This window comes from Puma concolor, chromosome C2, assembly GCF_028749965.1.
Source record: "Puma concolor isolate L17-30 chromosome C2, mPumCon1.1.hap2, whole genome shotgun sequence".
NCBI lineage: Eukaryota > Metazoa > Chordata > Mammalia > Carnivora > Felidae > Puma > Puma concolor.
In genome coordinates, this window is record NC_141675.1 from 84,899,315 (window position 1) to 84,916,304 (window position 16,990).

The 16,990-nt window shown below is 34.1% G+C and overlaps 1 protein-coding gene across 6 annotated transcripts in view; it reads left to right on the forward strand.

Annotated features, from left to right (window-relative positions):
- The window catches only part of OPA1 (OPA1 mitochondrial dynamin like GTPase), an 86,873-nt gene that overhangs the window by 12,484 nt on the left and 57,399 nt on the right, over nucleotides 1–16,990 (forward strand). For 4 of the 6 annotated variants that reach the window (XR_015240209.1, XR_015240210.1, XM_025913788.2 and 1 more), the window contains 3 exons: nucleotides 6,920–7,030; nucleotides 11,759–11,812; nucleotides 15,711–15,815. Coding sequence is in view for 4 of the 6 variants with exons in the window: in XM_025913788.2 (XP_025769573.1) it covers nucleotides 6,920–7,030; nucleotides 11,759–11,812; nucleotides 15,711–15,815 (270 nt within the window). In the remaining 2 variants the exon portion in view is untranslated. The remainder of the gene's footprint in view (nucleotides 1–6,919; nucleotides 7,031–11,758; nucleotides 11,813–15,710; nucleotides 15,816–16,990) is intronic. The other 2 variants (XM_086675024.1, XM_086675025.1) reach the window with 1 other exon arrangement.

Below are 16,990 nucleotides of genomic sequence, written 5' to 3' on the forward strand. Positions count from 1 at the left end.
AGACATGAAAGCAAATTTATTGCTTTATTTCATAATTTACTTGAAGGTAAATACCCTCATATACTATTTCCTTTTAACTTTTCATACTTTATGATGATTATGTTGCCCATTAAAAACCTAGCAATTATTACTAAATCTAGAGTTTTAATTAGGCTGTTTTCAATACAGGCTAAGTTAAATTGTAGTCAATGCTAGTATAAAAATTTACTATACAGAAAAGTATTTCCAGCCTCAACTAGTGGTTTTAAATTCTGTTAATGTGCAGCATTATGTGTTTCAAGGCTTGACTTTTATCTGTAATACTTGAAGATGATGAACCACTCAGGCAAGATGCAAATAAACTGACTTTAGTAGACTTATCTACAAATTAATGGCTGAATATGAGCACGGAAGGAGAGACTTTCTTCGCAGAAGTCTTTTTGAAATTACTCTACAATGTTAAGTTTGAAAATTTGAGTAGTAGTCACAGGTGGTAGGATGACATCCAGAGATTAGTTGATACTTTTTTGATGGTTCAGAATGTTGTCTGAGAGTCCCAGATAGAAGGTGGTATTTAGAGTTTGAATACACTAAGCAGTCATGCATTAGCTTAATGGTTGTCTGGTTTGTACCAAAATTTCTGGCCAGATTTATACTAGAAATGTAAAAGTAAATGTGAATCCGATTTCTTTTTTTTTTTTTTAAGTAATAAACTGAAAACATTTCTACAACTAGAACTAAAAAAGGAAATTTGTCCTTTCTGATAGAAGAACACATGTGGAGAGTGTGGGCAGGTAGAAGAAGTTAGGACCTGCGAAGTCAACTGAAGCGAGAGTGATAGAATTGAGAGCACACACATGTCAGATTGTTTGAGTTGAGTCCAACAGAATGGATAACACTGTGACCTGACTACCTGTGGCTCCCAGTTTGGGGTCACTAGACTTTTAGGCACTCTGGAAAAGTTGTAATTGAGGTCTTCAGAAAGTCTAAAAAAGCAGAAGACATGTATTTCTGCGTAATACTGCACCAGCTACCATAAACATCAGTTTCTTTGACTTTGTCTGGATCTATATCCATTCAGTTTGTAGACAGTAGGTATGTCTATCATGTTGACCAGAAGTTCTGGTATGTATTATCAGTAAATTAAAAACTGGAAAAATATTGAAAACCCTTTTCAAGGAATGTTTTTCGTTAATCAGAAATTTTAAAATTTGTGTCCACTGGAGAAAAATATTAGAGCCCTTCGTGAACTGAATAATATCCTTGAGACCTGGAGACCTTCAGAACTACCTGAAGGCAAATTGAAAATTGAAGTGGTGAGCCTATTTTAATGAATAATTTGTAAATCTGTAGATTTCCTTATATTGATCATAACATAGACAGGTGACAGGACCACTTAGTGAATCTTCTGTTTTAGATTCGGTAAGATTGTCTGTTCTAGTGAAAATTAAATGAGACATTATATTTGTGCTTTTGTTTTATCATGTTTCTGATAGCTCATGAACATTTCACAGAAGTAAGCAACATGGTCATTCTGAAGATTACAAATACATTTATAGTTTATGGAAAATATTTGAAGGACCTTTTAAAAGTCCAAATCATGAAGGGTGGAATTATTATTTTAAATATAATTATTAGACAGTAATTAAAGTTCTTCCTTTTTACATGTTATGCTAATTCCTTTTTTGTGGCTTTATTTCTCTTGTACCTCCCAGCTGAAATCTCTGTCTTCCCTCTTCTAATTTTTACTCATCCTTAAAGCCTAGGCTCTGTTGTCCCCTTCATGAAGCCTTCCATAACCATTTTAGTTCCATTAATTATACTCTAAAGAATGAAAACAGATGCCAGAGGAAACACTATTTACTTTGGTTTACATTCTTTAATGGCCTATTTCTGTCATAAAATCTCTGTCCTCAGAACACCGAGGATAAAGCAGAGCTTTTAGCAAAATTGACACAGCAAAAGAGAGGCTAATTGAAGTAAATGAACTTCATGCCAACTGGTAGGCCCCCAAATTTTATATAATAGGTGTTTTGATCTGATCACCTGTGAATTTCTCTTGGCCTTTGATATTGGGCACCTACTGAGGAGAACAAGAATGTGACAGTGGTACATGTCCTTGGTGTTCTAAACTGTAATGAAGCAGTGTTGCTTAAGTAGGATTTACATTTCTAGGGATCCTCATGCAACAAATACTGTAGTAACTTGGGCAAAATGAAATTCTCACAACCAATATCATCAAGTAACCACAGATCAGTAAACTTGTTTCCTGAGCAGCTAAGTAGCAACTGTACTAGGTTAGACTCTTAGCCAGGAAGCCAACCCACTTGTGCACTAGAGTGTGGTAGTTGGGAGGCAGAGGGATCAGAGGAAGAAAAGCCAGGAAAATCTGCCTGAAAAAAAGTGGAATGGCAAACCAGGCAATCTTACTTTATTGCTTCATAAGCACACTGTGCTTTTATGTCATTTAAGAAACATTAAGTAAGTATATACTGTGTACATAATACTGTTTTTAGGTGACAATTTAGAACAAAAGGGATTTGGCAGAAGTTGTAATATTGATAGTAACTATTGGTAATAGACTGATTTGTTCATCTCAAAATTATCCATTGTAGAAATTGTCCAAGTATTAAAATAAGAAATGGTATTTCTGAACTGAAGCAAGGTGGATGATCCAAATGGAAAGATGTATTTCCTTCTGCTATCCATTAATTGACCTTTTTCAGTTGGCCATAAATACCTTGAGCAGAGTTATGTATTAGTGGGAGGGGAAAAATAGGAAAATAGTTTTGTTTTGTTTTTTAATTTTTTTTTTCAACGTTTATTTATTTTTGGGACAGAGAGAGACAGAGCATGAACGGGGGAGGGGCAGAGAGAGAGGGAGACACAGAATCGGAAACAGGCTCCAGGCTCTGAGCCATCAGCCCAGAGCCCGACGCGGGGCTCGAACTCACGGACCGCGAGATCGTGACCTGGCTGAAGTCGGACGCTTAACCGACTGCGCCACCCAGGCGCCCCAGAAAATAGTTATTTTTAACTAATCAAATAGAATTATTCAAATTTTGAAAAGTAGTTTAATGCCTAGGAGTATTTTTGAATGGAAGGGGAAAGAAGTCTTCACTTTCATAAAGTTCTTTTCTGGACCCAAGTTACTTTTAAAACTAATAAAGCAGGGTTGGCACACTTTTCTTTAAAGGGCCAGGTATCTTACGTTTGCAGGCTTTAAGGTCTCTGTGGACTATTCAGGCAGCCCATCTTCTTAGTAGTTCAAATATGCCTTCTGATGTGTTGTACTGTTACCATTTTCTTTTTTTAAATGTGGATTGAACCTGATGGGATCAAAGCCACTTTGGAAATAGCTAGACCATCGTGTCAACAGGATGGTATCAGGTGTAAACTGTAGTCACACTGTCTGCATTCAGATCCTGTCCTTCCTGCTTTCTGAGCTAGGTGATCTTGAAAAAGATCAAACTCTTTGAGTTACTGATTTCCTCTTTTGTAGAAGGGGGAAACCCTACTGGATAGGATTGTTTTGAGAGTTTTGTAGCCCTTTAGCACAAAATCTGCACATAATAAAAATTAAGGTGATGTTGATGACCATGATCATTATTACCTTACAATTTGAATTATTCCATCAGTTAATTGCCTATTCACATTATTTGATTAATTTCCTCCCCGTAATTTCCGTGGAGTCTGTTCTGAGGACTGTGAAAACTGGGAAAATAGATCATCGGGCTGATGTGTAGCTTATTTACAGAATACACATTTGTTCCAAAACCCAATTTGGATTTTATACTGGAAACTTTGTGTGCATTATTAGGTAAAAGTAGGTCATAATTTGATTCATTCAAGGAGCAAACATGTGCTCAGCCCTAATTTAGGTATCAGCTGTAACACATACCTAAAGTGTCAGACGTTATTCTAGGTGCTAGATAAATATACGAACGGGATAAGGGTCCAGCTCTGCTATAATGTTTAAAATACTGTTAAAAATATAGTGTCTTAAATGTGTTCACATATAAATGACAAATAATTTTAAAGTGTCTTAAAATCTTTCCTATCAAACTCATTAACTTTTAGATTTTCACAGCGTATTCAGTTGATATTTTGGTTTTTGGAGTTATCACTGATTTTCTTGACCTGATGTTATAATTTTTTAAAAGTCTGACAATACTGTACGTGAAATACGAGACTGGAAGAGCTGCAGTGTCAAATTGGCAATAACTCTTGAGAGAGTGTATCATCTGTAGTTGTTCGTTGTTTATTTTTACTGTTTATCATTATTTACAATTACTATGTTTTATATTTAATGTATATGATTTTAACATAATTACATGCTGTTTCTTGAGAGAAAACTGAGCTTGGGAAGATATTTATTATATTTTGTCTGTTTAAGGAATGTGTCTTGCATAGCAGTTACACACATTTCTTTCCCTTCCTTATTCCACATGGCCTTAGCTCAGAAGCTGTATAGCCTGTAGCCCATCACTCAGTATTTAGGGTGAGATTTGATGTCCAAAATTGGATAGAGGTAACCTCCTTTAGTCATGTAATATAGTGTGAATAGTTTTCTCTGTGTCTAATTCTTGTTTTCTTCCTACTTTTTTTAGGAGGTAACAGTTAATTTCAGCTATCTTCACATAACAGTGCTTCAGTAACAGACTTGGAAGGAAAGTGAAGTGTTACTAGAAAGAGGGTGTTTTCTTATAATGTAATAGATATTAAGTATTAGCCATATAATTTGTATGTAGATAGAAGCAATGGATTAGGGAAGGATGTTTAAGCTGTAAGTAAAAAAAAAATCTTGTACCTGATAGACCAGCAAGCATAGTTAAGAAATGTGGAATATTTGCTCACTGCTTTGACATCTTATAGAGTACTGGTGGTATGTTAATTAAAGCCTAGGTACACTACTATATAAGCCAGCACAGGAAACCTTTAAAAGGGTATTACTTTGAGACATCTAAACACTCGGATGATTAGAAGTTGTTATGGTAAATGACTAAAAATAAGTTGGATTATTCTTCTTTCTGCTTCATGAAAAGCAATGATACAGAAAATGAAAAAATGACAGATAATTAGGTAAATGATGAGGGTAGTCAGTTGGCATTGTCTTTCTTTGATAGATGTATCAATGACCATAAAGTATTAACTTAAAAGAGATATCTTTAAAGGTAGCCACAGGTTTTTATAAATATATTTTCTGCTATTGAATTTGGAAACCGATGTTGACAGTTCAGTTGTGTTACTTGCCATTTTGATGTTCTCTCACTTGTCCTATAGAAATATCAACTAGTCTCATCCTTTGATTTATAGTAAGTCATCCAGTTTCATTATTGTTGGCATGGCCTAATGTATTAAAACTAAGAGTCAAACAAAAATTCCCCAATTATATGCTAATACTTTCCCTTAATTTAAAATGCTTTACTATAATAGTACCTATCCTATTTGTATTTGCTTCTTTTCTGGAAAACTTTTATTTATAGAAGTCTTTGGCTTAATAAAGTAAGTTATTAAGCCCCTGGATGAGTCTACTAATTAAAATTTGAATGTAATGTTAACCAGTATTTCAAGAAACTTCCTAGTTGTATTATATAAAATGTAATATTTTGGGCAGTTATTTTAAAAAGCTCTGAAGCTATTTGAAACTCCCAATGTAGGTTATTTTAATGAGTATTAGTTTTCCTAGCTCTTTCTATTTTTATAACTTGGTAAAAATTGAGTTCATTGTTTTCCCAGAACACTCTTCCTGTGCAGATTAAATAGTGACTTCATTCACTGAGGTGTCTAATTGAGAAAATATTAGGCTTGTGACATTTTCAATTCTTTGTTGTCTTTTTCTCTGTTGTCATTTCTTGAGGGCTATTATCTAATAGGCCAGCAATTAAAAATACTATACAGAAAATGACATGTATTGGGTATTCTGCCACATGTAAATACATTGTGATAAAAATTACATTAGTTAGCATGTCATGATTTTTAAGTGGAATGAATTATAAACATATAATGTTGATTGTGTTGTACACAGGTCCAAACTAGGTTTTGTTTCATTTTAAATTTTCATAATAACTGTATTATTTCCAAATCCTAACTATGTTCTTTTATAGTGCTTTTGCTCTAGTAATTTATATATTCTTAGAGGCTATTTTTACTGAATGTCAAAACAGCTCATAAAAAGTGAAAATTCAGTCAGACTACTTATTTTATGTTGTATAAAGTTAAAACAGTGCCTCAAACATTATTTGTTAATTTGCAAAAAAAAAAAAAAAACAACTAAATTTTAGTCAGATAAGCTTGTATGTATAGGCATGTAGAATATATGAATTAATGTAAAACCTTGATTAACTTGATGCTTGGAAACTCAAATTAATAGTTTTGAGGGGCTATGGTCTTTAATTGAAGACATCAGATATCAAAGAACAAATACATAATAATTTAATAATTAAACTATGATGTATTCTCCATTCAGTTTTATGAGAATTATGGTTGACAATTAAAAGATTTTTTCCCCCTTATGTTTCAAGTCAGGAGCATACACTAGTTCATATTGGCAATTCAGAACTAAGGGTTGAGGTAATCAGTTGTTAACTGCAATGCCACTTTCCTTGAGCATTCCAGTTAGTCTAGGTTTTACTGTATATTAATATTATACATCTGGCTCACTTTGTTCAGCCGACAGCCACATTGCATTTTCTTTTCACTTTTTAAACTCTGCTGTTTTATATTTCTGAGACATCTAATTTTACTGAGGGGAAAAATGGAAACGTGATACAGAGCCCTATTATATGGTGGCTTTCTAAAGGTACATAAACGTGTTTCCATTTTTGTTGTAAGCTATCCCTTCTTCCTTAAATTACATCTGTTCCTTGCTTGTGCCCTTTGGTTTAACATTGTTCTCCTCCCCAATTTTCCTCTTCTCCTCATTGTAAACTCATGGCAGGGTCTGCTTGGTGAGCTCATTCTCTTACAACAGCAAATTCAAGAGCATGAAGAGGAAGCGCGCAGAGCCGCTGGCCAATATAGCACAAGCTATGCCCAACAGAAGCGCAAGGTGATGGATGGTTTAAGGGGGCTACTGATGTGTACACACTAATCAGCCATTTCAGCCAAGATCATGTCATCTTAATACCTTCATGGACTCCAATTATGAGTAATTATTTTTGACACAATAAAAATTTGAAAGATATATAATACAAATATGTAACTTTCCTAGAGTGGATAAGCAAATGCAAAATGTTAAACATAGAATTTATTTTCTGAAATGAGATGATCTGTGAGGGAGCACGGATTTGTATTTAGAAAAGAATTATGAATTGTGATTTACTTGGTCCAGTTATTGAGTCATCCTAGGTTTGTAGCCCACTTATCTGTGGTTCTCCCAAGTTTTCATTTCTAAAATGTAAGGGATTACTGTGGATGACCACAATTTAAATTATTTAAACAATGAAAATTATAGTTTTAGTAAAATGAATCAGCAGAAAATACTGTTATTTCTTACAGAAGAAAACTGTTTTGATGTAAGTTTTGGGCAAAATTATTCTTATATACCTTGATCAACTCATTAAGTTTTTCCACAGTTGTGAAGTCAGCACAAATAAATTTTCACCTCGGATGACTGAAGGATTGAACATTGGAAAGTTGATATAATTGAGGTTGCTAAAAAACAGATTCTAATAAAAGTCAGCATAAATCTATATAAATGTTTGGTTATTGGTACAGTCAAGAAGTCCTTAAAAGTATGCTTTCAGCTGCTACATGATCTTATGGTGTAGATCTCAAGGTTAATGTTCTGAAGGGGCTTGAGTCAAAATGCAATGAATGTAATGATTTTAAAGTTATATTCTGAGATCTTAACATCAGCTTAATTATGTTGCATATATTAGATCGGGAAAGTTTTAAAGTCGTATACAGATTTTATTCAGGAAAAGAAATTCAGCCATTTAATTAGGTTCCTGTAGGTTCTGATACTGAAGTTACCCAATACTATAGATAATGATTGAATGCAATAAATTTGCTTACTAACCTTATCGCATTTGGTGATGGTAATATTTGAAAGTATGCCTCATAGTTTCATTTATCTTTTCAGTGTCACTTCCTGGCTTTTCTCAATTCCAGGGCTGTGGAATCAACTCCTGTATATTTAGCTTTCAGTGAGCGAACAACATAGGTGGAAACAGAAAATAAGTTATTTTCCTGTTTGGTTAAGTTAAAGTAGATGTGTTAAACCAAGGAAGGGCTTATTTTAAATTGTGCTTTAGCATTCTCTGTTCTGTATTTTGTTGAAGTGCCATTTAAATATTCTAACAAATTGGATGCTTAAAGCCAACCATCTGTTCCTTAGCTTTGTTACAGAAAGAAGGCAAAGGAACTACTATATTCTGGTATGTTAGTTAGAAATATGGATAGCTCTAGCTGCAAGTTGTTCTTGTTTTTTCATAATGGTAAAAGAATTTGAAATGAGTCCCATAGATCTGCCTTCCATTTTAAGATTTTAAGATACAGTTTAAGATTATCAATATACTTTTGAACCTGATGTTTTAAGGGGTATTAGTAGTGAATAATGTTCGTTTTCTACATTGCCCAAGTTTGATGTTCATTTGAGGCCTACTTTCTAGCCTGCTTTCAGGTTTAGTGATACCATTTCATTTCTGATATTTTCAGATTATTCATTTAACCATTTTATTCCTCATTTCCCCCTTTTGTAAAATAGCAACTGATAGGACTGTACCTCCGTCTGTTTTGTTTATTAAGGCATACTTAGGAGAGCACCAAACAGTCTGGCCCACTTTGGAGTTGTGTGAAAGTAAATGGAACTTTAAAAACAATTCCTGCTCTTCTATGATGATGTCATACTCCTTACTGCATCTTCCCCCGATTCCCCCTGTAGTTGGTACACAGGTGACTTTTCAGCCCTTCACTGTCCTCATGATCCCAATCCTAATTCATGAGATTTATAGCATTCCTCTGGGTGTGTGAGGTTTTCTTAAGGTACAAAGCCACAGCTTTTTGTTGATTTTTAATCATCCTTCCTTACCTTCTTGAAATGTAAGTAGGCCTTCATTTTTTATAGTAGCAGCTAATAAACTGTCCCTGTAGCTCATGCAGGGGCGTACACGTACATGGAAATGTTTGCGAGTCCCTTATATGTATATTTTGCTATTTCAGAATGGCCGCAATGGCTTAGTAGGAAGAAATACTTAAAATTTAAAAATCAGGCTTGGTTTTGTGAGGAGCTAGTAAAGGTTTTTCTCTTTCAGCTTTAGCTTGTTTCTGCGGAGGATTCCGCTCTTTCTCCATCAGTTTCACAGCCCTGGAATTGTAGAAAAGCTCTGGTTTCAAGACCATTGATACCCATTTCTGTCAGGGTGAGTTTTAAATTTCATAATGCAAACAGTATGTTAAACAACAGGGCAAGAACTGAACTCCTGTCGTAAGTAGCTGAATTTTACCAGCAAAGTGCATCAACATTAAATATACCGACTGCCAGTTAAGATATTGAATAAGTGATAGGTGGAAAATAGCATGTGCTGTTCCCTTAAGAAAATATGTAAAAGTATCTTCTTGGTATCTTTAATATTTATCTTGTAAACCTAAAGGTTTTCATCTTGTTTCCTAGAAAATGTGAGGTCTAATTCTTGACTCCACCACCACCTGTCTTTTAATACGATGTTACTTTTGATGTTCCATTAAACCAAGCAGATAGGAAGCATATTGATAAAACTGTGCATGAGTCATGCCTAACACTTGTGCCAGAAAGGGCAAGTGATAAATCTAAATACTCCTAAAAATCTGAATTTATAAAAATCTTAACAGTCATCATTACTAAATTCTAATATTAGCATAAAGATTGTTATTTGTAATATTCTAGTAACCTTATATCCTTTTAACCTTTTATATACCCTTTTTATTTTACCAAATTACCGAGTTAGCCTGTTATAGTCCTTGGCTTACAGTAAGCATTCTAACTTTTTGTGTAATTGTATTAGTTTCTTAACTCTTGCCCCAGATGTAGACTAACACTGGATTTTCTATTGTAATTAAGGACATATTGCATGAAGTCATGAAATATTCACATTCAAAACTAAAACAGTTTATGCTAATACTGTTTATATAATTTCATAATAATAATTTAGCTAGTGTCAGATGAGCATTTAATGGAACAGAATTAATTCAAGTACCTTTTAAAATGAATTGGGAATTTAATATGCATAACATTTTTATGAGTGCATTATTACAGTATGATGGCATGCCACATGAAAACAATATGGAAGAATTTATTTCTTCATTGGTCTTCAAGATTTTGTTCTTTGGGTTGTTGGTTCCTCCCCAACTTGCTTGTTTCCTCACATTTTAGGCGACTATTAATAATTCTTGTCCATTTTATACAAACACAATCAAATGAGAAAAGTTCTCTTCATAAGTGTCTGCTTGCTATATAAGAATGAGAAAACAGCAATACAAAATTTGTTTTATATTCTCTTTTCTTCTAATTACTGAATCACATTTGGAGATTTTTAGGCATAGACTTTTAAGGAAAAAATAATATACTTACCATTTGTAGCAAGCATTGTCATTTTTATTTACAAGAAATTTCAGGATTATTTTGGGAAAGTATTTGGAAATAGGAATTAAAACTGCAAAATAAATTTTTATTGTATGGATTAAGAGTTACTAATATCTACCTCAAGAAGCAAATCATTTAAAATTTTTTCGTATATATTTGCTACCATGATATCTTGATTGCTTGAATAGCCATTGAATGAAAGTGAACAAGGACTTACATGAATTTTACCTTGAGTTTTGTCTCCTATGAAATAAATTCATGTTTACAAGTTTTGATTATTAGAAATTAGATCATTCTTTTCAAAGACTGAGTATGACAACTTTACCTCACCAAGGAGTCAAAGCACAGTTACATGGATTTGCCATAATTGACATCATTTTAATTAAAATTGATCATTGCGTTTCATATTTAGAATTGTATTGTGACTATAGTCTGATAATGCAATAAAGTTCTATGTTGTTTTGGGGCATCTGATCTTAGAGTTATCAGCATTAATAACAATTGGAAGTAGTTTCCACAATAGCTGTAGATTTTATCCTACTTTTGTTTTATATTTCAATCAATTTTAGTTGCTTTACTCAACTTTATTGCTACTGATGCATTCACTGTATTATGGGTTAGCAGATCTTGTACTGGAACTGAATTTAAAAACCAGCATCAGGCTCCACGTAAAGCTCTGAAAATACAGGGTCTTTGCATTTATTAAATACTTCCCTACTTATAGAATAGAAAGGCGTAATATATGCTTAAATATCACTATGACCAATGAATTTTGTCAGTAGCTATAAATGATAGCCTAGCCTGTATAAGTTCCCTGAACACATTCTGTAGGTATCTGTGCCCTTTTTCTCCAAGCATCAAATGCCTGTCCTTGAGAACAAAACAGCCTACGAAAATGGTAGTGACCGTGTGTTGGTCTCTTCATTTTATAACAACTCATTCATCAGAAATCACTAGAATAGCATCCTGAAAGTGATTGCTTTTTAAGGCTTTTACTTATGAATACAGTTATGAAATTTTGATGAGCAATTGTAGTGAATATAGTTTTTTTTTTACTTTATTCATTAATCACTTGATTTAAAATGTGCTTTGATCAAATATGCAGATAAAGTCAGTATTTATTTTCAAAAATACTTTTCAAAAAATTTAACTTAGTGCCCATTTTACATAAATCCATTTCTCTGGAAATAAAATTAATTTATTTTAAATGTTTAGGTTACAGACAAAGAGAAAATTGACCAGCTTCAAGAAGAACTTCTGCATACTCAGGTAATTCTGATGAGTAGAAAGAACCAGGGACTTTATGTTATAGTCTTAAGTTTGGTGATGTGGAAATTTTTTTAAGAAAGCAAAATTTTGGGGCGCCTGGGTGGCGCAGTCGGTTAAGCGTCCGACTTCAACCAGGTCATGATCTCACGGTCCGTGAGTTCGAGCCCCGTGTCGGGCTCTGGGCTGATGGCTCAGAGCCTGGAGCCTGTTTCCGATTCTGTGTCTCCCTCTCTCTCTGCCCCTCGCCCGTTCATGCTCTGTCTCTCTCTGTCCCAAAAATAAATAAACGTTGAAAAAAAAATTTTTTTTGAAAAAAAAAAGAAAGCAAAATTTGGAGTGGTTTGATGATACACCCTTATTAATAAATGTAAAAAAAAGTGCAAAAGCAAATTGATAAGGAATTTGGTAAGTGTGGTTAACTCCTTCTATGTAAAGACCTGTTTTTTAGTGAATCTTGTGCTTCTAATTTTAAAGAAACACTGCTATGAAAAACAAAAATGAGGGAAAATGACTCATCCTTATGTAAACCATTTACATTGACAGGCTAATTAATGTAAGTAGTAAGAAACCACAGTTTAAGAAACCACAGTTCTCGGGGCGCCTGGGTGGCGCAGTCGGTTAAGCATCCGACTTCAGCCAGGTCACGATCTCACGGTCCGTGAGTTCGAGCCCCGCGTCGGGCTCTGGGCTGATGGCTCGGAGCCTGGAGCCTGTTTCCGATTCTGTGTCTCCCTCTCTCTCTGCCCCTCCCCCGTTCATGCTCTGTCTCTCTCTGTCCCAAAAATAAATAAAAAACGTTGAAGAAAAAAAAGAAATTTAAAAAAGAAACCACAGTTCTAGTCAGCCCTCAGTATCTTTTTCCTTTACTTCTCTAAATCCCCAAAATAGTCAGATAATGCCTTCTCTAAATGTATTTCTGGCACTAATTTGAAAATCTATTCTCCAATAGTTGGTTATAAAGCTACTATTATTTTAAAGACATGTTCTATTCAGTGTGATGAGTAGGTATATTCTAGTGCAAAATTGCCCTATCACCCACTTCATCATTAGTTATAGTATTATGATTATTACTATTTTATAATGTAATATAAACACAACTGTAGTATATAACATATAGTATAATTGTTATTTTACATAGATAACAATGATATACAATAATTAAGGAGGTTTTGTTTTAAGTTAAAACTTGTTTTAAAGAGCTTTCTTTTTAGGGGAAAAAATACAAGGGGCAACCTAGATAAAATTAAACAATTAGTATATTTTTGGTCACAGATTTTCTTAATATCTGTGGTTGATTTCCTTGATATCTATGCATTGATCTTTATGCCAGACCATACCATATAATCACTTGTGCTCTGGCCATCACCCTATGTATTTTTAAATACTTCCCAGCCAGGCAATTCCAGTCTTCAATTCAGCTAGAGTTTAAGAATCATTGGTCTCAAAATGTGGTCTCTGGAGCAGTAGCAACCAGTATCCTTTGGGAACTTGTTAGAAATACAAATTATTGACCCCTTCCTAGACCCCCTGAATCAGCACTCTAGAAGTAGAACCCAGTAATTTTTCTTTTCAGAAGCCCTCAAGTGATTCTGATGCATCCTTAAGTTTGAGAACTGTTGGTCTAGATCTTTGGAAGACCACTCAGTAGCATGTCTCTGCAGGATGGCTATAGATTGGCACATGTACCAAAGAATGGTTCCATCCCCAGAAAATGTAGACCCCAAAATTAATTCCATATTTATAAAGAAATGAGCCAGTGGAAATCCTACCACACTTGTATGTCCATTGATATCAACTCGACTTGAGCGATTTGTAGTGTCAGCCACAGGGTATTGACAAAAACACTGTATGAAAAATTCCTGATGTAATAAGCCATGGGGTTATCTGTATTACTGAAATGCAATAGAAACATAATGCAAGCCGCGTGTGTAGTTTTAAATTTTTACGTTACAAAAAGGTAAGAAGGAATAGGTAACATATTTTTAATGATGTATTTTATTTAACCCAGTAGATCCCAAATTAATATCCTTTAAACATGTAATTAGTATAAAAATATTAATGAGGTGTTTTATTTATATACTGAATTGTAAAAATCTGGTGTGTATTTTACCCTTAACGCTACATCTCAGTTCAGACTAGCCACATTTCAAAGTGCTCAGCAGCTATAGTGGCTAGTGGCTAACATATTAGACAACAAAGATTTAATTCTGCCATAATTTTGTTGTATATATTATTACTACATGTAAATGAATAAGTGTGTTTAAAATAAAAAGTTTATAGTAGAATCTAGCCTCTAGTTCTACTTGTTTCATAGTACAGAGTCCTACTGCAGAATATGCTTTTTTAAAATTTGACTCAAGTTTAACATTCTCTGAGGACAGGGCCCTGACTTCCTGTCATTTATTTACTTCATTCTGAGGAGATTACACCAATCTAAAAATTTTCCTAAGGATTCTTTTCCATTTTATTTTTAAAAAATTTTTTTTTAACGTTTTATTTATTTTTGAGACAGGGAGAGACAGAGCATGAACAGGGGAGGGTCAGAGAGAGGGAGACACAGAATCTGAAACAGGCTCCAGGCTCCGAGCTGTCAGCACAGAGCCTGATGCGGGGCTCGAACCCACAGACTGCGAGATCGTGACCTGAGCCAAAGTCGGCCGCTTAACCGACTGAGCCATCCAGGCGCCCCTTCTTTTCCATTTTAAAAGGCATGATATTATAAGTTGGATGTAAACATTCTGCTGGTTGGAGAGAGAAGTAATTCTTAATAGTTTTCTGAACGTTGTTAATGTTTAGGCAAGAAGTAATATTATACCAACTGAGGTGACCAAGTAGGAAAGAATCACATGTATTTGAGAAGAACAGCGTGTAGCTAAGCATCTGCTTTGACAAAACAATCTGTCTTGTTTTGTCAAATGTATTTGTCAATGTATTAGTCTTCTTTAAATCTGCTTTTTATATCAGTATTTTAAAAATTGATGTATAATTTCCAGCCACGGAAACGTAACCAAAATTTAGACAGTTTAAGCTCTTGACTCTGACCTATATTCAGAACTCTGTGACCTTGGATAGGCTACCAAGTGTCCCTAACCTCTGGCCCCTAACTTTTGTCTCCTGTAAAGACTTAAGGACACTAATGCTGTTAAAACATTCATTATCAGGCCTGTCACATAATACATGCTCAGGTACTGTTAGTTATTGTTATTTTGTATCATTTTATTTATTTATTTATTTATTTATTTTAAAATTTTTTTTTTTTAATGTTTATTTATTTTTGAGACAGAGAGAGAGAGCATGAACGGGGAGGGTCAGAGAAAGAGGGAGACACAGAATCCGAAACAGGCTCCAGGCTCTGAGCTGTCAGCACAGAGCCCGACGCGGGGCTCGAACCCACAGACCGCGAGATCATGACCTGAGCCGAAGTCGGACGCTCAACCGACTGAGCCACCCAGGCGCCCCTATTTTGTATCATTTTAATTACAGCATAAAATAACATGGAGAATGGGAAGAATTTGAATTTTTGTCAAATGTCCCCATAATGAAAATTTAAATTTTTGATGTGATAGGAAATATTACTTCAATAGAATGTACTTAAGAACTTGCTTCTTTAAATTCTTACATTTTAGTATTTTTAAATAACTTAATTTCTTCAGTGTAAATAGCAAAGAATTTTCCAAATAAAATGCCAAATTATAATAGAAAACTATAATGAATTCCACTGTTTGTGTGAGATAATATAATTTATTTTATTTCCAACATTTTCAAAGAAGCTTTATAAATGAAAAGCTCATTTTAAATAGGAGATATGACTTCAGGAATTTGGAAGATTTTAATTTAGACTTAATTATGTTATTAACCCATCTTTTTCTTACATAATTATGGTATTATTTTGTTGCAGTTAAAGTACCAGAGGATCTTGGAACGATTAGAAAAAGAGAACAAAGAATTAAGAAAATTAGTATTACAGAAAGATGACAAAGGCATCCATCACAGAAAGCTTAAGGTATTTTAAGTTTATCTGAATTTTGTTAGTTCCAGAAGTTTGCCATTTCACACTGTGCATTCAGTCAGTACGTTTTTAAAGCTGTAATATGTTCTATCCTTTTCTTTCTAACTTGATATCCTTGGGAGATTGGGAAGTCTTTCCTATCTTAAGACATTTCACAAATTATAGTCTCCAGACATTTGTTTCATACTAGGCCTATAAAATCTTCATACTTTTAACAATCATTTCTTGTGAATCCATTTATTTTTCTGAAATAGCCACTTTATCTTTAGGCTTATTTAATTTCTACGGCATAAAATCAGAATTGTGAGTTGATAGACATTTAGATACGACTTAACTTCATTGCCACACTTGTATTTCCAGTGAATGATTAGTTCACTTTCCTCACTTTTATAAGAATTCACGTTTTTTTCTGGAAGGTTTCTTAGGTATTTTAGAGAATGTTGGAAAAAAGTATATACTGGGATTGTGACCATCAGCACACTGGTAATTACCATTATTGGTAAGTTAAATCTTATTATTGCCCACTAAACCAGGCTGTATGTGCTGAATTAAATTGAAGTAATATTTTTAACTTGTATCTCATGTAAGTAAACAGTATTTGTGTATAGCAAACCTACAATAAATCATGACATGTATTCTGAAGCCAAGGTCCAAAGCTAAGTAGTACTAGTTTAACCAACATGTATTAGTAGTTCTGACTTTAAATCACGACTGCATAAAACAGATAAATAGCATGGCTTTATTCACAAGTCACATGTGGCAATTGAGGGAAGTCATGTCCAAGTGTTAATAGAGTTCACCTCAGAAACAGTATTTTCTCTCATAAAATGAAATGGTAGTGAAAATTTCAAGAACTTTTTATTTTGGGGTGGAGGGCATAGCAGTTGTTTTCCATTTAATTACTTTGAGGTGTTATGAGATGCAAGAAAACATAGGCCCCTCGTTTTGTTCCTACCTTGCATTGAAACTTGTCTTTAATTATTATGTGCTTGACAGTAACCCTTTTTTTCCCACCTGTTTTACTTATTTGTTGAGTCACTCATCAGATACTTTCTTCAAGCTTATTGTTTGCTGGGTTCCATGTTCTGTCCTGGTTCTACACAGAAAAACAATGCAGGATGTCTGTCCCTGATGCTCTCACTCCTTCATCTGCCTAGTTGTCACAGTAC